The sequence below is a fragment of the Anolis carolinensis genome, chromosome 1, assembly GCF_035594765.1.
Source record: "Anolis carolinensis isolate JA03-04 chromosome 1, rAnoCar3.1.pri, whole genome shotgun sequence".
Lineage (NCBI taxonomy): Eukaryota > Metazoa > Chordata > Lepidosauria > Squamata > Dactyloidae > Anolis > Anolis carolinensis.
Genome location: NC_085841.1, coordinates 21,404,956 through 21,422,683, shown reverse-complemented (window position 1 = coordinate 21,422,683; position 17,728 = coordinate 21,404,956). Strand labels below are relative to the sequence as shown.

General features: G+C 41.9%; 1 protein-coding gene across 9 annotated transcripts in view; it reads right to left on the bottom strand.

Annotated features, from left to right (window-relative positions):
• Positions 1–258: 258 nt before the first annotated feature.
• klhdc3 (kelch domain containing 3) overlaps positions 259–17,728 on the bottom strand; it is a 63,675-nt gene continuing 46,205 nt past the window's right edge. For 8 of the 9 annotated variants that reach the window (XM_062970877.1, XM_062970881.1, XM_062970873.1 and 5 more), the window contains 3 exons: positions 2,013–2,086; positions 1,715–1,793; positions 259–1,216 (listed from right to left, as the gene is read on the bottom strand). In XM_062970877.1, the coding sequence (XP_062826947.1) occupies positions 1,150–1,216; positions 1,715–1,793; positions 2,013–2,086 (220 nt within the window). In that variant the 3' untranslated portion in view covers positions 259–1,149. Of the gene's footprint in view, positions 1,217–1,714; positions 1,794–2,012; positions 2,087–5,692; positions 6,550–17,728 lie in introns of those variants that run through there. The other variant, XM_062970901.1, reaches the window with a different exon arrangement.

Genomic DNA, 17,728 nt, shown 5'->3' with positions numbered 1-17,728 from the left:
AGAATATATTACTCCATTCACATGGAAGAGGGACTGAAGCTGAGACTGCATGGTTTGATTAAGGCGAACTAATGACTCAAGAGCCAAAAGGGGACTTAAATGGGATATCCCAGATCATGCCCTAAACTAGAAAGCTACTCCTGTTCTCCAATTTCAGTTTTAGTTTGTGGTCTCCAGAACCTGCACTCCAACACATTTTTTTTAAAAAAAACCTCCACTCACTCTTCATTCACACAAAGCACTGACACGACAGTCAAGTTTACCATTTGGTTTTCCTCTCCAGTATTTATAAACGTTGAGCTGCTGATTGTACATTTCAAACCAAACTGGGCAAGCAGCATTTAAATCCTGCACGGACACCTCCTGCCCCAAGTACAGACAAGTCTCTCTTCTAGTCAGTCTTTCAAGATACGGGGTGACCACTCCTTGCCATCCAGTCATCATCCCCCTCCAATTCCAGTGAAGACTAATCTCAGAGAAATCTGCATGACTTTAAAGGCAGCAAGTGCTTGAGCATCATATAAGGAGTTCCTGTGGATGCTTACCAGGGAGGACAAACCCAGCCAAGCTCTAACATGGGAAAGACCAGGCATGCTTTTCTGTGCCCACAGCAGAGCAGGGAACATGGCTTAAGACAGGGCGCTCAGTTCAGCCCTTGGGTGAATGCTGAGGACTAGGCACTCAAAAGGGCTGGCGATGAAGAGAAGTAGAGCCTTGAAAAGTCCTTGCTTTGTTTGCCTTTGTGATGTGAAGCATATGCTGGTTGTACACTAGAGAGTCCTGAGATTTTTGTTTCTGTTGTTCCTATTAATTCAAGTTGTACTACACCAGAAGACAGATGTAAACTGTAGCTTCCAGCAGTGAGACAAAACACTCGCCTTCCTTCTCTGTAGTGTGCGCCATCCAGTTCTGTGTGCATGCTGCCTTCAGGCCAAGGTCTTGGTTAAGTTACAGCTGGGCAGATGTGGCAAGAGGATGGGCAGCTAAAGCCCCCCCCCCCCCCCCCAGTGCTGGACAATAAAGAAATCCTTTACGTGAAGCAGTAGCCCTTTCCGATAGGCTAAACATTCATGCACAGCAAGGGATAAAGGAAATGATGTTTGCAAGGCAAGGGCTTGAGGGCAGCAGGAGGGGGAAGAAGAGATGGGGTTATCCATGGGAGGAGAAGATTGGCCGGCTGATGTTGCTGTTGGTTGTCATTGCTGCAAGCTCCCATCTGCAAAGACAACGGATAAGAATTAGGTACAAGACAGAGCAACAGCCAAGATTTTTCAACTGCTAAACATTGTTTGGAGACACCTTAAAAATAAAAATATTCAGTTGTAGAAAGTCTCAAAGCTTTTACATTCAGCCCCTGTCATCCCCATCTAAACGAAACAAGTAGCAAGTGATGGAAGATTTCTACTGAAAACACTGAAAATCTGCTGCTAGCCACAAACAGATAATGGACAAATAACACAAGCCAACAAAACCAAACTTTTTGTAATCATCAGAAATGAGAGTAGCACAGTTAATTAATTATATGATTAGCCTCGTCGCAAAAGCTACACTATAGAGAAAAAAATAAACACAGATCGATATGAATTCAGCACAAAAAAACTCTATAAGAATAACCAAAAATTATATCTGATGAAAAATCCTTGTTGGCTTGTGTAATCTGACCTGGCATAAGGCCTGAACACTGAATGCCTTTCCACAATGACAAATAGCCTACCTGATATCGTGAGGAAGGCAGGACTGGTCCAGGTTGTATTGGATCACTGCCAGTTTACATAGTGTTTTTAAGCTGGGACCTTAGGAAAAAGCAACAAACAGCATTATAATAATGATGTCCTGGGGAAAAGTCAATGAAAAGCAGTAAGGGCAAGCCAGACAGTGAAGGGAAGTTGCTACACAACGATGGTAAAAGGGGACAGAGGGGCTAAAGCTATCACAATAAGACTTTTTTAAAATCACCAAACACCAACAGGAGGTTAAACCAAGATGAAATCACCAAAGAGGTTCTTACGTACTGAAGTCTAAGATGTACAGGTCTGAGTGATCCATCAGGTCAAATTCATCTCCCATGCCTTCCTCTGGGGATGGGCTGAGGGATTAAAAGATAACCCCATTAATCACAGCAATCCCCATCCAACTGAAGCTGATTCCAAGCTAGTTTGGGAGTCTTCATTAGTGCTTCCCTGGATTCGGTGAAACCAAACTGTTGCAACTTCTAATACCAATGAACTCTCATTATTCTCTATTTTGAAAAAAAATCACTGGAGTTCTAAATGTGTAATTGCAAATCACATTGGGGGAGGGGAGGAAAAAGATGAAAGGAGAGAAGTACATGAGATATGAACGTGGGCTAGGCATATACATTGATATAAGCTGACAATATTTCAAAAAGTAGATTTTATTGCTGTTTGACGCCTAAACATATGTTCATCAGCAGCTAAAGAAGTGCTATGTTCTGACGACTCCCTTTAATCTCTGTTCTTGCCACCCATCCTCCCACACATAGTCTGTGTTCTCAGTGCCTATTTAGTTTATAGATCATTAAAATTGTAGGGATTGCAAGGATTGTTTAATCCAACCCCACGACACTGCAGGATCAAAGAATCCTGCCTCGATGACATCCAAGGCTATTATCAATTCCTTTAACTGTTGGGATTATTTCCTTGCTCCACACCATGTGTATTCAGCTTGAGGGACCAGACTGGTTATCACAGAACAAAAATGTCTTCAGCCAGCTCTGTTTTTCAGTTCAATGTTTGTAAAAATGTTAGAACTGTGTAATGGTACACTTATTCTAACACTCTGTTTGCACATTAGCAAATAAGATGCCTCTAGAAATCTGTCAAGTAGGACATAAGCTTGTGTTGTCTATTGGTTTTGAGTCATGTTGCCTATGGTTATGGTGGTGGAATTATATTATCAGCAGCAGCAGCATCATAATCAGGAACCAAAGATGATGTACTAACATAAAATGCTCCCAGAGACTTACATGCTGAACTACTATAAAGAGAAATTCCACTGAGAATTAAAGTGCTAAATCCTTAATTTATTAAAAAGTATGAACCAGAATTGCTACATACTGGCATCCTCCTCCCTACTTGGACCACAGGCCACTGGTGACTATATCTGAATCTTTATAAAAGAGGATGTGATACTATTAAATATTGCACCCTCAGCCTAAGGTATAGCAATAAATCGAGGAATGTCTCACTCCTCTGAGGCGCATGAACCAGAAAAAAATAATCCTCATCCGTTACAAGAGTCCCTGCATCACTGATAAGGATTTCTATCAGTTTTCCATGACCAATCATATTTAGATTCAGCTTTACATGACGCTGAAAGCATTTTGATTAGGATCACAACTTAGTGTGGTGTCGTGATTTGAATGCTGGACTAGGACTGTGGGAGACCATGATTCATCCATAGAAACACACTGGGTGACCTTAGGCAAGACACATTCTCTCAGAAGCAGACCCCTCTGAACAAATTCTATCAAGAAGTTTTCCGGGCTGTATGGCTATGTTCCAAAAACTTTCTCTCCTGATATTTCACCCACATCTATGGCAGGCATCCTCAGAGGTTGTGAGGTCTGTCCATACAGCCCGGAAAATTTACAGCAACCCAGCGATTCTGGCCATGAAAGCCTTCGACAACAGACCCCATATCTTAGGGTTGCCATACATTAGAAATGACTTGAAGGAATACAACAACAACAACAACAACAACAACAACAACAACTTTTGTTCCTGCCCATTAAATACAAACTCTTTACTGAACCCTACTTTGCATCAGCCTTGCTACTCTCCCATAATTTAAATTAGCTCTGCTGAAAGCCTAACATATTTTTGACCCCTGCTCTTTAATTCCTCAAGATGATAATTCAGTGTTCCAGTCAAAAAGCAAAAGCTTTACCTAAAGTCGTCTTGCTAAGTACCATGAATAATTATGGAGCAAAATTAATATTTGCAAGCTGGATTTCTAGGTGGACACCAATTAATTCCCAGAATAGACAAGGATATCCATCAACCATGGTTTAAGAAAGGAGAAACCTGAGCATGTAAGGAAGATGATACTTTGGCACAAGGGCCAAATCTGTTTGTCCAAGCATCTCCACAGTTGCTTGGGTTTTCTCCAGCCTCCCTTCTTCCTTAGGAAACAAATAAGGTCCCCTGCACTCCTCCCCGCAGCACACAGGGCCGGATGTTCTGGCACCATCTGGAGATTTCATTATCACAAAAGGTCACACAGACCCCTAGCAGGCAGCCAACTTTGGGGCAGGGGGAGAGGAGTGGGGGAATCAGATTTAGGCTTGGTATTAGATGACTCCAAAACACCAGTGACATCTGAGTTCTCTAAAGTTCAAAGGGTCCTTTTTGTTTGGGAAAATGGCTTTTTTAGAAAACAAACCCAAAATATCAAAGCAGAGAGAGGAACTGTGCAAAGCAAACATAAATTGAATATTCCTTATCTTGAAATATTTGAAACCAGGTGTTTCAGATTTTATTTTTGTTTAGGAATACAAATATTTGCATATATGTATGTAATGAGCTATCTTGGAGATGAGACCCATATCTAAACACAAAAGTCATATTTGTTTCATAGGCAGTTTATACTTAAGCAAAAGCTGGATGCCCATCTGTTGGGAGTGCTCCGATTGTATATTCCTGCAATGTAGGGGGTTGGATTGGATGGCCCTTATGGTCCCTTCCAACTCTAAAATTTTATGATATAGCCTGAAGACAATTGTATACGCAATATTTTAAATAATTTTGTGCATGAAACAATGTTTGTGTACAATGAACTATCAGAAAGCAATGGTCTCACCTATCTCACACACAGAAAAGAGATGCTCAAACTGTATTTTAAACACACATTTTGAAAGCAATTAAAAAGAAAACATGATTCCACAGAGGAAGAAAACAGCCAATCTTTTCTGCCTTTCACTATAATCTGGATAGACTGGATTGCTTACAATGCCACAATCCCAAGGTTGCTGATAACATAAGCAATTTAACCACAATATTGCTGTAGATTGTTTCCGCTTCATTGCAGCTCCAGAATTCTTGTGTGGTGGTCAGTTTACACAGTGAAATTGACCTCTGGTCCATCCACCACTCTACAGTAAATGAAACAGTGCTGAAAATACAGGAGCTGGTTATCCCTGGTCTATCGCTTCTTGATAATCATTCTATTCAACACTGGATCTAATACAGAGCCTTGAGTATGGCAGCAGTGGTCTTTAACAAGACAAATTGTGTACTATTCGTTTCTTCTCTTTAGTTCCTGTGCTTTTGACAGCAGTAAAATACAATACAGTACTCTGGTGTACAATCCATTGTACCTTGGCTACTCCAGCAGTCAGTAGATCTGTTAGCTCCTATTTATATACTGCTTAATGGCCACAGTCAAGTAAATCCAATAAAACTAAGAAGATGGTTCATATTTTATGTTCTGCAAGACCCTTAGGAATTGGTCTCTGAAGAAATGGGTCCTGCTATTACTCAATCAACAATTATTAATTAAACCAAGGAAGGATCCAAGGCAGACGCAGCAAAGGCTATTAGATGTATGACCAAAACAGAGTAAATGAATGTATTACAACGCTAACATCAAAGAGAGAAGTGAAACAAACAACAGGACTGGTTTCAATAATTAGAAAATTGGTGAAAGGGGCAAATGAGAGAAATACAAAAGAAAAGATTTGATGTTATTTTTATTAGAGTGACTAACAATTTGTAAATCAGAGTCCTAAAAGAGTGTCTATTAAAGAAAGTCTGACATCTAGTTTGTTGTAGGAGTCATGTGCATAACTAACCTCTCTACAGAGTTTGGAAATGCTAAATTTTTAAATTAACACTCACAGGATATCCCCAGCAGTGCTAGATTTTAGCAAACATTAGTTAATCAGAATTACTGCCAACAATATTATTGATTAAGTAATTTAAAAAGCACAAAATGTACTCCAAAATTGAAAGTCAATGCATTGATTTAAGATGGGTGTATATTAAGGCTATTGCTTTAGAGGAAGAAACTCAGGACCTCTGAGTATGCTAAGAACCGCTACGAAATGCATGGGTTTGCCATTAGTAAGACACATTGACATATTAATGCTTTACTAAGTGCACTTATGTCAGGCTCACTTCAAAGGATCAGTCTGAACGCAGATCAAAGATAGCTGCTCTCAAATTCAATCTTTATTGAAGAATACATGACTTTGGAAAAGTCGAGAATGACCTAATGTTTACATACATCTAATTTTATCACTTCTGATGCAACGTAATATCACACGCAAATATCATCATCAAGCCCCACCTTCTGGATCACATTTCTACCATGGTTTCTATTCCCACACACTACAGCAATTATAATTGTTTATACTTTCAACTCTGAGTTCCCAGGCTCATTTTATCTTCTCCCGCCAGGTGCTTGCAGGGTTGTTTTATGTTATGAAGTCAGATTCAGGGCTTGGAAATTCAGCCCTGGGATCTGGCTCCATGACATGGCGCCCTCGTTCTCTTCGTCCTCCTCTTCGGTTCTTCTTTCATCATAGTTCTGAAACAAATCAAACAATAACTCTATGTGTCCATTTTGTCCAAAGTCCCCATATACTTTTTCAGTAAGCTGCGATGGAATACTGGGTGTATTTTCCCTAAACTTTTTGGCAATGCCAACTGGACAGTCACTTCATTGATAACACCCTGTATTCTGAATGGTCCAATATATTTGGGGCCCAGTTTTCTTGAAGGTAGCCCCAATTTGATGTTTTGGGTACTTAACCACACTAGATCTCCTTTATTTAATTTATCGCCTTCCACCCTCTTTCTGTCTGCGAACGCTTTATACTTTTTGTGTGCTTCCTTTAAGGATGCAGTCACTTGACTCCAACATTCTAGCATTTGCGTTTTCCACTTCCCTGCCTCTGTTTCCTCATTTTCTGTCCACCTTGGCAACTGGGGTAAAGGCTGTATTTCATACCCGTAAACTACTTCAAAGGGGGTTTTATTTGTTGCTGAATGTATAGTTGAATTAAAGGCTAGTTCCGCAAAAGCCAACCACCTAGACCAGTCATTTTGTCTCAAGTTAGAGTACATTCGAAGGAACTGCCCAAGCGTTTGCTGAGTACGTTCTACCGCCCCGTTTGTCATGGGGTGAAAAGCAGAACTTAGACTCCTTTCTGCTCCTAGCATTTCCAAGAATTTTTCCCAAAATTTTGCTGTGAACTGTACTCCTCTGTCACTGACTACTCTACTGGGACATCCATGTAGTTTGTAAATATGATTTATGTACAATTCAGCTAGTTTCTCAGCCGATGGTAGTTTCGTCAGCGCTATAAAGTGAGCCTGTTTAGAAAACAGGTCTAATACTGTCCAAATATAACGATGTCCTTTGCTCACCGGCAGTTCTCCCACAAAGTCCATAGCTACACATTCCCAAGGTCTGGTAGGTTCCGCTACTGTTTGTAACAATCCCATAGGCTTCCCTCCTCCCGATTTATTTCTGGCGCAATCATCACATTGAACAACATGATTCTTTATGTCCTTCCTCATTCCTGGCCACCAACAATGTTTTACTATTGCCTTTGTTGTTTTTGTAATTCCTGTATGACCAGCGCTCTGGTTGTTGTGAAAACGATGCAGAATCTTAATCCTTAATATTGCTGGGATATACAGTTTCTTGTTTACAAACCAAAATCCCCCCTTCTGTTCCCCCTTTTCTGCGTTGGACGCGATCCATTGATCTCCTTCATAAGACTGTTTAAGTTCATTTCCCCAGTTTCCTTCCCCGCCGAGTTCAACAAAAGCCATGTCCTCCTTTTGGGTTTGTGCTCTTGTCCTGACAGCTAAGCCCCATTGTTTGTCAGAGAATATTGTCCCCTCTTTTGCTGTGGTTATGCCTTCGTGTTGAGGCATGCGTGAAAGAGCATCTGCCAAGACGTTCTGCTTCCCTTGAAAAAACTTTAATTGGAAATCGAACCTGCTGAAGTATTGCGCCCATCTAATTTGTTTGGGGGACAATTTTCTAGGAGACTTTAAATACTGTAGGTTCTTATGGTCAGACCAAATTTCAAATGGGATTCCGCTTCCTTCGAGGAAGTGTCGCCAGCATTCTAAGGCTTTTAATATGGCTAATGCCTCTTTTTCCCATATTGGCCAACTTTTTTCAGTTTCGCTGAACTTCCGTGACAAATATCCACAGGGTTTTAAGTTCCCATTTTGATCTTTTTGCAATAGTACTGCCCCATACGCACAGTCTGAGGCATCGCAATGGATTATGAAAGGGCTCCTGATATCGGGGTGTTTTAGGATGGGTCCTTCAGTGAAGCATTCTTTTAAGGTTTCGAATGCCTTTTGGCATTCTGGCGTCCAACTCAGTTTGGCGCCAGGAGCTTTCACTTTTGCTGTCTCCCCTTTCCCTTTTGTTTTTAAAAGTTCTGTAAGGGGTGCGGTTATTTGCGCGAAACCTTTTATGAAGGGTCTGTAAAAATTTGCAAACCCCAGAAATGATTGTAATTGCCTCCTTGTTTGAGGCACTCCCCATTCTTTCACATCTGCTACTTTAGCTGGATCCATAGCTAACCCTTCTGGAGATATCCGATACCCCAGAAAGTCAATTTGAGTTTTATTGAATTCACATTTGGACAGTTTTGCGTACAGCTTTGCTTCTCTTAGTCTCTGCAAAACTTCCCGGACCAATTTTACGTGCTTTTCCTTATCTTCAGTTACAATCAAGATATCATCAAGAAATATGAATACCCCTCTGTACAATAACGGGTGTAGTATTTCATTTATAAGCTGCATAAAGCATCCGCCTCCGTTTTTTAACCCGAAAGGCAAAATTTCGTATTCAAAATGGCCGAATGCGCAGGAAAATGCAGTTTTCCAAGTATCCTCCGGTTTGATCCTTAATTTATGATACGCTTCAATTAAATCCAGTTTAGTAAATATGCTCCCTTTCTTCAATACGGTAATTAAATCCTTGACTAAGGGCATAGGGTATTTATTGTCCTTAGTAATTGCGTTTAAATTTCGATAATCAATGCACAATCTTAGGGAGTTGTCTTTCTTTCTCCTAAATAACACTGGGGCCCCGAGAGGAGAATTGGATGGCTTAATGAAGCCTCGCGCCAGGTTTTTATCAATGTATTTCCTTAATTCCTCCTTCTCCTGCACAGACATGGGATACACTTTTGGTTTGGGTAAGTTTGCTCCTGGGGTTATTTCAATTTCTACTTCTATATTCCTTTTGGGAGGCAATTTACTGGCCTCTTTCTGATTGAAAACATCCACAAAGTCCCTGTATTCAGGTGGCAATAGCTGTGGGTCTATTTCCCCTGCTTCATCTTCCTCGTCCTCCTCTTCTGCAATTTTGCTTATCTCCCATTGCATCTGCTGTTCTTTGAATGCTAGGCTTTTTCCTCTCCAATCTACTTCAGGATTTGCCTGTTCGAGCCATGGTATCCCTAATATTACGTGGTATGTGGCAATAGGGGCTATCACAAAGGATATTCTTCCTTCCCATTTGCCTATTTTACATGGGATTCCTCGTATTTCCTTTGTAGATACTTCCCCAGCAGCGACTGATCCATCTAGCTGCGAAAATGCAATTGGGGAGTCAAGCGCCATCTGCTGGCATTTCAGCGCTCCTGCTAACTCCGGGGTTATAATATTTCTAGAACACCCACAATCCACAAATGCCTTGCAGGTGGCCCGATTTTCTAGCCCTGAGAGGCAGATGGGCACTACTATCATGCGGTTGTCCCGACTCACCAGTTTTTCTGAAGATTCTGGGGCCTGCACCTCCTCTTCCGCGCGCCTCCCGGTTGCTGGCTTGGGCTTTGGGGCTTTTGGCGGCTCCCCCTTCCGGGCCCAGCATTCTGCTGCTCGATGGCCCGTCTTCCCACATACAAAGCATCCCGGTTTAGGTTTGTTGTCGTCTCCTCTGGAGGGAATCCCCGGCCTCCCTCCGGGTCTTTCCTGCTTCCTCGTTTCTCCTCGACCCCTCGCCACCGGTCTTTGCTGGCCGCTGCCGCTCCTGAAGCGCTTTACTTGGGCCAGGGTGGATTCGACGCGCCCCGCTAGTTGAATCCATCCCTGGAGCGTTTCGGGGTCGTCTCTGTGCGCTGCCCAGCTGAAAATCTCGGGGCGCAGTCCCTCTTTAAATAACTCCACTTTGGTCACTTCAGACCATTCTGGTACCCTTTCCGCGAGGTGAAGGAATTCCTCTGCGTACTCGGGCACTGTTTTGTCCCTCTGCTTTATTCCTTTCAGCTGGTCTCGAGCCCTCAATTGCTCTAGCCGGTCTCTGAACCGGTTTTCCAGTGCGGCGAGGAAGCGGGGCACTGACCTCAGGCATGGGTCGTGTCTGGCATGGAGTTGCACGTACCAGCTGGCTGCTCCTCGCTTTAGTGTGTTGCCGATGGCTCGAACCCTGCTTGCCTCGGAGGGGAATGTGTGTGCATTGTCTTCCATGTATCCTCTGATGCTAATTAGAAAAAAGTTCAGTTCATCTGATTCCCCTCCGTATTCTAGTTTGAGATCTTCCCTTCTAGGCATCCATTCTGCAGCCCGTTGATGCTGTCTGGGAGGCATGGGGAAGGGTTGCATCAGGTTTCCTCGGGCGGCTCCTTGGAACACGCCGCGCCCCACTCCGGTGGTCATTCTGCGCGGCTCCCGAAAGTCTGCCGCCGCTGTCGGCTCTTCCGCCCATCCGCATACTGGCCTTGCTGTAGCCCCCTCATCTCGCCTTTCCTCGTCGTACGGCACATCCTCCTCCTCTTCCTGGATCCCCCGCTCCTCTCCGCCTTCGTCTGCCAATCCACTGGACCCGATCCCTGGCCCCAGTGGCCTTTCCACCCCGACGCCCATTCGGGGGGTTGGGAGCTCTGTTGGAGATGGCGGCCTCAGAGTTCCCAGGGCTCGCTGACGCTCCACTTCTCGCGCCGTTCTGTCCCGGAACTCCAGCTCCCGCCAGTATTCCTCATCTCCCTCGTCCCTTGCCGCCACGGGACTCTGCGTTGACGCTCGCTGGCCCCTCTGGCTCCAATCTCCTTCTTTACTTGGTTCTCTCTCGGCGCCATATTGGCTGGGCTCCTTTTGGAGATTCTCTTCCAATAATGGCACCAATCTCCCCACGGTTTCCGACAGCCTGGATAAATTAGTTTCCAGGATGGATAACCGCAGGGCCACGGTCTCCGGCATACTTCCTCCAGATCCCCAACTGGTTTCTGCAGCCGCAGAGACGCCTCTTCCTCCCCTGGGAATTCTCTGGGTCACGCCGTTCGGCCTGGGGTATCCCGTAGAGGAAGCTATGGCTTGCAGCGTTTCTTCTCTCCTCGGCCGGGCCCCTTGCAAAGGCCTCTCTGCCCCATTTGGGCTTTGATCTCCTTCTTCACTCATTATCACTTCACTGCGAATTCCGCAGGAGGGTGAGAAATGGATTCTCGACTTTAATGTCAGGCTCACTTCAAAGGATCAGTCTGAACGCAGATCAAAGATAGCTGCTCTCAAATTCAATCTTTATTGAAGAATACATGACTTTGGAAAAGTCGAGAATGACCTAATGTTTACATACATCTAATTTTATCACTTCTGATGCAACGTAATATCACACGCAAATATCATCATCAAGCCCCACCTTCTGGATCACATTTCTACCATGGTTTCTATTCCCACACACTACAGCAATTATAATTGTTTATACTTTCAACTCTGAGTTCCCAGGCTCATTTTATCTTCTCCCGCCAGGTGCTTGCAGGGTTGTTTTATGTTATGAAGTCAGATTCAGGGCTTGGAAATTCAGCCCTGGGATCTGGCTCCATGACACACTTAGACTATGATTTCAAGAGCAAATGTACAATGTTAGGTCTCAGTTAAAATACATGTCAGTAGGAGATTCTAACTCCTTTATTAGAAAACTAGCTGTGCCCGGCCACGCGTTGCTGTGGCTTTTTTTTAGTGATGTTGGTCAATCTACATTGGGTTTTATTTTTGTTGTGACCGTCAACAAAAATTATACAGTATTATTTATTCATTTATTACATTAAAGACATATGATAGGATATTACGCTATAACATATACGACTATTTCACAATATTAGTAGTAATATATATATATATATATATATATATATATATATATTGTTTTGTTATTAGTATTATATTGTAGTGTATTATAATATTATTAGCAGTATTATATGTATATACAATGTATTGTATTATATATGTATTGTATTATTATATATATTAATATATTGCAAATTGGCCCCAGAGTACGGAATGGCCTTGTAGTTTCAAAGCTTGGGTGGTTCCGTGTGTTAGAGGGGGGGAATGCTTTGTTGGGAGGTGCTAGGTGGTCCTGATTGTTTCCTGGATGGAATTTGTGTGTTTTCAGACTGTTGTTGTTTATTTACTGTGCTGAGATGAGAGAGTGATGAGTACGGAATGGCCTTGTAGGTTCAAAGTGTGGGTGGTTTCCTGTGTGAAGGGGGGAATCCTTTGGTGGGAGGTGTTAGATGGCCCTGATTGTTTCCTGGATGGAATAGCTGTGTTTTTAGAGTGTTGATCTTTATTTACTGTCCTGAGATGATATTGTTGTGTATTATTGTACCACAGTAATTATTTCATATTACAGTAGAATCTCACCCAACATTCGTTTATGCAATGTTCTGGATTATGCAATGGAGTCTGCCTTTTAATAGTCAATGTTTTTGGAGTGAGTGTTTTTAATGTATTGTGATATTTTGGTGGTAAATTTGCAAATACAGTAATTACTACATAGCATTACTGCGCATGGAACTACTTTTTGTGTCAAATTTGTTGTATAACATGATGTTTTGGTGTTTAATTTGTATAATGATGACCTAATTCGATGTGTAATTGGTTTTCCTGAATCCCTTCTTATTATCCAACATATTTATTTATGCAACGTTCTGCCGGCTTGTTTATGTTGGATAAGTGAGATTCTAGTGTATATTTATAATGTGATATTATTTGTTTAGAAGTGGATTATATGAGGCGCCTTCTGTTATAACAATAATAATTATTATAGTCTTGAATGATTATCATTGTGATAAAAATAATAACTACTTATTATTAGTTGTTATTATATTGTTGAATGATTATCAATGTTATAATAATTATTAATTTGTGAATGATTATTACTATAATAATAATAATAATTTTCTATTATTACGATTTGTTAATACATTGTTGAATGATTGTCAGTGTTATAATAATAAGAACTGACTATTATTATGAATTATTATGTTCTCGAATGATTATCAGTATTATACTAATAATAAATTAGTATTATTATTGGTGATTATTACATTCTTAACTGATGATCAGTTATTATATTAATAATTATTACAGGGAAGGGAAAGGTGAGGGCGATAGGGTTTGAGAGGGGAAAAAGGGGGGCTTCTGAGGCATTGGAGGGGTTGTAATTTGTGGGTGAGAACAACAACAACAATAACAACAACAGAAAAGGGGGAAGCTCAGCCTGGGCCAACTTGGGCCTTCCCTTGACTTGTTTTGGGCGCCAACTTCCACCCTTCCTGGCCTGAGGCTCTTTCCTTTTCCCCATCAGCCGTTTAACCGGGTGAGGGGGAAAAGGAAGGGCCCTGAGGCCGGGAAGGGCGGGGGTTGGCGCCCCAAACAACTCGAGGGGAGGTCCAGGCCTGCTCGAGGGCCGTGCCCTCCTCTTCCCCCCTCACCTTGAAGAGCTTGAAGACCTCCGAGAAGAACCGAGAAGGGAGGAGGAGGAGAGAGGGTGAGACGGGCTCCGCGGGGCCTTCCTCACGCTGAGGGGAGGGGAGGGGAGAGGGGCGGGAGGAGGGGGCCTGAACGGCAACCGGGGCCCTCCATGGGCCCTGAGGGGGGAGGACATTGAGGGGGAGAGGGCAGAGAGCGACGTGAGGCCCGCACGCCTCCCAGCGCGGCCTCCTCCATCCCGCGCCCAGCAAGGAATCGGCCTTCCTGCCTTCCTTCCTTCAGCTCTGAGGCGAGGTGTGTGTGTGCGCGCGCGGGAAGGGATGGGGGGGGGGGTGCGCGCAGGCGCATATCGCCTGTTGCAGTTTTTGGCCGTTTGTGGCCCTGTGATTGTGTTTGTCATATAAATCTTACTGGAGCCGCACGAGCGCCATAAAGGTTTGAAGCATGGTGTTTTTGCGCATGCGTACCTAGTTTTGGCATTTTTTGGTGTTGTGATAGTGTTTTATGTGTCAATTTGTTGTATCTTACTGGAGGCGGGGATGATGGATTGCGTTGCCAATTTTCGAGTTTGGGGGGGCTGTAGATTTGTTGTTTTGTCCATCGCCGTGATGCCATCACTCTTTTATATATATAGATGGAGGCACAGTGGCTCTTTTAATTTTTACTCTGAGTAGCAAAAGCACACAGGTCAGCTTCAAATCTACTTTCTTATTCCTTGAGACAGCACCTGTTGAAAAACATCTGAGCAAAATAGAAAACACTTTCAGGCAACACCACAGTGTTATAGTTTCCCAGCCAGAATAATCTAATCTTATTTCACATCCACAAGGCAGGAAAGCCTAATGCATTCCTTATCTTTGTGAGAGAGACAAGGGCAGAGTCTATGGTATTATAGACAAGCCTTAAGGGTTAAGAGAAGTCAGAGTTCAAGGCCAAAAGGACTGCTGGAAGAGGGAGGCCAGACGACAGGCTGAATGACTTTCTTAGGGCACCTCCGCTTATCGGCACCGGAGCTAGTCAAGTTGGTGGGACAGTTTTGCTGTTTTCCCACTGCCCGATCTGAGCAGAAGTCTATGTCGCTTGTAAGTTTATCTATACAGTTTGCTCAGCCAAAGTCAGGTGGAGGAAGGCTATCAACAAGAGAAGGCCATAACATCTTTGAAAGGCTCCCCAGAGTAAATGCAAGCCCACAGACTTCATGCGAAGTCTAATCTCAAATATTTATTAGCTACCATTGCATATCCTATACAAAACACCCACAAAATGCCAATGTTCAATAGTCTAGACCCATAGAAATCAGGAGAGAGAGAGCTTAAGAGCCTTCTATCGTGCTCAGAACTCCTCTGGGAAGGATCAAATAGACCAGGGTTCAGTTCCGCTCGCAGTCTCCTTCTATCAACACTATGCAATGCATGCACATTACAAGAGTCCTTTGCTGAAATACCACTGAGCATTGCTTAATATTTCACATGGGGTAACAGTGAAACCCTGGAAATAAGGTTCTCTGTTTCTATATATAAAGCCATCTCACTGTTTAAGAACTGAATATACTGCTTATGTAAGGTCAATTGTAACAAAGATGCCCTGACCATCTCTCTTTCTTTTCATGGCATTTATGAGGCTGTGCCTTCTATTCATCTGTTGGCAATGAAAAGAGAGGAGAGGTACAGGGGATCCGCTTTCTTAGGAGATAAGCTGTTTTGAGATATATTTCAGCCACAAACACTCAATTGTGGCCAATCTTCTGATTAAAATACCAGTTGGACTTTCTGTGGGAGTTTAAAGATCCTGAATGGTGGCATACAGCACAGTTTTCCAAACACTTTGCTTTGTTGAAACAATTTTTAGAAATAAATCATTTTGCAACACAAAACTATTAGCAAATTGGAGGTTCAACCAACCTCTTAAAAGACATGTGGATATATATGTAAATTGTAGTAACGAAACAACACAACATATCTCATGAAAACCCTCCATATATATATATATATATATATATATATATATATATATATATATATTCAATATGTGATGTATTGCTTTTTTCACAGAGATTCAGAGGTTTCTTGTTATGTTTGTGTGACTCACACACTGAAGCGAACGCGCTGAAATGTCGCAACACACGGTTCGGAAAGTTCTGGTACCCAGCTTTGTGAGACACTTGGAAAACATACAGATTCACTATTGCTTATCCCAAATGCTTCGAACCAGAAATGTTTTGTATTTTTGAATGTTTTTATAGGTGCATATACATATGTCATTATGTATCTTGGAAATGGGATCCACATCTAAACATGAAATTTATTTTTGTTGCCCTTGTTTTTCATTGTTTCCTTGATTTATTTTGTAATGGATATTATTATTTATTGTATTGCTTATTGTGTTGTGATGTGTTGTTCTTTTATATGCTGTTTATATTGTATTGTTTTGGGCATGGCCCCATGTAAGCCACCCCAAGTCCCCGTTGGGGAGATGGTGGCGGGGTATAAAGGTTTTTTTTTATTATTATAGACTAAAGGTAATTTTACTTTGTGATTGGAATAAAGTTTGTATACCATCAGAAAGCAAAAGTGTAAATGTCTCTGTCACCCATGGGGTCAATTTCAGATTTTGAAGTATTTTGGAATTATAGATAAGAGACTGTCAACCTGTATTATGTATACAACAGACTAAGGTTTGTAGCTCTGTTATCTGCAGATGAACTGTCAAGTTTGTTGGACAAACACTGCATTTTAGGGGTGAGCACACATGACTCTGTGAGATTTACTTTACTTTTCATACTCGAGTTCAAAATATACTACATTTCTTTCCACTCTTGAAAGGACCCTGGGCAGCTAACAATGAAACTGAATTAAAACAAATTAAGACATAAAAACAGATCAAAGCACACATCAATAAAGAGAAACAACACCCCTGTTCAACAATAACCCAATTTACACACCAGGTGCCTTTCTGAATACGATTTCTGACCCCAATAAGTTCCATATGAAAAGGGGATCATTTTCCATCATGTATATTCATCCCATCATAGTCTCTATCAAAGGCGAATATGATAATAGAACAAAAGGAATGTGTGGGTACACCATAGCAAGCCTTTCACTTTCGCTTTTTGAAAGCTATTATATGCTCTTTCTTTACTGCAAACTAGATGCAAAATGTAGGTTACGCAGAACTAAGGAGACAGGACTCCCATGAGTCTGAACAACAAATTGATGAGATTTAGTACTCTTTCCTTGTTGTCTCTTACACCATTTTAATAATGGATTTAAAGACAAGCTGGATGTTATTCTTCCACTAATGTTGCCTCTAAACCTTGTTATATGCTGCAATTTTTATCTCTTCTCTCCGCCTGCCCCAACTTCCTGGTGACCTGTCACCTTCAGGACAATATAAGAGGCAGGAACCTTTTCGTTTACGATGACTTCCTGGAAAACGTCTTATCAAGCCAGCCAGCTTCAGAGAAAACCTGATAGCTGTTCAGAGGAAGTGAACCAAGCTCAACCCCCCACCTCTGGCTCTCTTATCCTCCTTTTCCATGGATAAATACAATCCTATCAAAGCAGCAAAAATGTGGGAAACAACTGTAGTGTGCAATGAAAGTTGTTGCCAACAATTAGTTACAAAATAAGCACATCTAGTACATTCTTATTCTGATAACACACCCTGAAAACTGATGGCAAAAAGCATTAAAAAGCCTCCAGGAAAAAAAATCAAATGCAACCCATCTCTTTGATATGCGTACATCACATTATCTGTACATTTAATGTGCTGCTATTGATGTCCTTTTGGAAAATATGTCAACTTCTACCAATGTTTTGGAACAATGAAATTCAAGGTAATATATACTTTGCTCACAACATTTTGATACATTCCCTATATTTAAATCTGTAGATATAAGGATATTATTTTAAGAGGTAGATATTTAAATTTTCCTTTCATTATTTCTGTATTCTAAGCATCACCATAATATAGCACCTTCGCAATCTTGTTAGGAAGTGGAAAGGCAATTCTGAAAGCCA